We start from the raw sequence: 2,103 nt of genomic DNA, 5'->3' as shown, positions 1-2,103 counted from the left end.
CGGGGTGCCTTGATAGTTCAAGCAGACTTTGTGTCTGATTCCCTGTAAAGACTTCTCTGTTGACACCCACCCCTTGGTGCTCATATGACCTTATGCAGTTGCGAGCGCTGTAAAACCCTCTACTATAAAAAAAATTTATATGTGTCATTATCTTGACGAGTGCCCGATTTCATCAGCACACCACACACAAGGTATTTTATTTTGTGTTTTTATAAAACTTTTTATTCGATTTTATAAATTTGTAGGTGGCCACTTGGAGTGCCTTACGTGTCTTGTTGATGTGGGTGCCAGAATCGACATCGTGGATGTAAAGTGTCAGACCCCGTTATTTGTGGCCGTGAAGAATCGTCGACTAGAGTGCTCGCGGAAACTTCTCCAGTCTGGTGCCTGTCCGGACGGAGACCCGGGGAACTCGTCCACACCTCTCTACGTGGCATTTATGAACGGAGACGTGAGATACGTCCTGGTAAGTGACTGGGGTGATTTCCCCTCGTGGTGGTGTCGTCTTTGATTCTGTCCCCTAACTCTTTGTGGTGCAAAGCACAAGTCTAGCATAAAGATCCAAGTGACTGTCGTGGAAAATGTTATTAGGTTTCTTTGACCTGCGCTTCGGGTTGTTGGTGTGTGGGTTGGTTTGGTTATTTTCTTCTTTCCTTTCAAACATCCTTTTCTCTCCTCCTATCTTTTTCGTGTTTGGTACTCGATAGTTAATAATAGTTGTAAAGCGCATAGAGCAAGCTCTTGAGCATGGGTATACATGCGCTATATAAATGCAATTATTATTATTATTATTACTCTCTTGTAACTCCTCTAATCTTGGGCACTTGTATGACCTTATTGTGTTGTAAGTGCCGTAAAATGCTTATTAAGACAAAGCAATGACATGTGCGAGCTCTAAAGAGTTTCTGTATAGGAGAGGAAGCCTGTATAAGTAAAGACAATAAAAAGGATTAGATGAAAAATGTTACTGTTCATTCCAGAAAAGTTAGTTTTATTTAATATTCCTTGTATAAAAGAAGTCTGTGTGTTTGAATGTGAATACACACAGTGAAGCCTTTACTTTCCAATTTGTTGTTTCTGTCTATCTGTCTTACTTTTTCCCAGCACTAAATGAACATTATTGTGTTCATGTGCTTCTCTTTGCACAAACCAATAAACAGTGAAACCTCTGCTAGTGACCACCTTTCCGAGGCTATTACATGCTACTGCTACAAATGTCTACTTTTCACTCCCTTCCCCGAGCGTTATAATTTTTTTTAAAAGTTAAAAACAATTTTTTAAAAACTTTGCAGGTGGTTGGCGGGTGCTCTGATGTGGTTTGCTCTTTCTTTCCTATCAAACAACTATCGTCCTCATCTCTCTTTTTTTTTGGTGTGTTTGTTACTCTCTTCAGAAACATCTATTCTTTAGCACTTATATGACCTTGTTGTGTTGCATGTGCCGTAAAACTCTTACTAAAACTAAACCAGTGAGTGGTTGGCGGGTGCTCTGGTGTGGTTTGCTCCTTCTTTCCTCTTAAACATCTATCGTCCTTATCTCTCCTTCTTTTTTACGTTTGTTGTTATTCTCTTGTAACACCTCTAATATTCGTCACTTATATGACCTTTTCATGTTGCAAGTGCTGTAAAACTCTTTACTAAAACTAAACAAACTAATTAAAACTAAACTAAAAAAACTTTTAGTATACTGACTCTGTCCTAGAGGACCGTCTGTCTATAATAACAGATAACAGATAGCATTTGTGTAGCACAAATTCCCGCTCACTCAACAGCAAGGTCTATGCTCTTTACAAACTATACTATTACCCCAGAAGACCTGACTGTTTGCAATCTAAAACAATCTGAACTTCCTGAGAAGCTGCCATTTTATAGACGCTAAAGCACTACCATACTGACAAGTGGCGTCGGTGGCCTAGTGGTTAGGCTCTCGGACTCGCAACCGTAAGGTTGTGGGTTCGAATCCCGTCAGGGGCCCGACGTTGTGTCCTTGGGAAAGGCACTTTGCACAAATTTTCCTCACTTCACCCAGGTGGAAATGGGTACCCGGCTATAGACAGTGAACGATCTTGTCAGTTTGATAGTGTTTGAGCTCGTGAATTCCGCA

General features: G+C 40.7%; 1 protein-coding gene across 1 annotated transcript in view; it reads left to right on the top strand.

Moving 5' to 3' along the window:
- The window catches only part of LOC101857496 (ankyrin repeat and SOCS box protein 12), a 14,525-nt gene that overhangs the window by 4,590 nt on the left and 7,832 nt on the right, over positions 1-2,103 (top strand). Inside the window, exon 3 of the mRNA XM_013085068.2 lies at positions 246-466. Within this exon, the coding sequence (XP_012940522.1) occupies positions 246-466 (221 nt within the window). The remainder of the gene's footprint in view (positions 1-245; positions 467-2,103) is intronic.

The sequence above is a fragment of the Aplysia californica genome, unplaced genomic scaffold (genome assembly GCF_000002075.1).
Source record: "Aplysia californica isolate F4 #8 unplaced genomic scaffold, AplCal3.0 scaffold00341, whole genome shotgun sequence".
NCBI classification, from domain to species: Eukaryota; Metazoa; Mollusca; class Gastropoda; order Aplysiida; family Aplysiidae; genus Aplysia; species Aplysia californica.
This window is presented reverse-complemented; position numbering and strand designations above follow the sequence as displayed.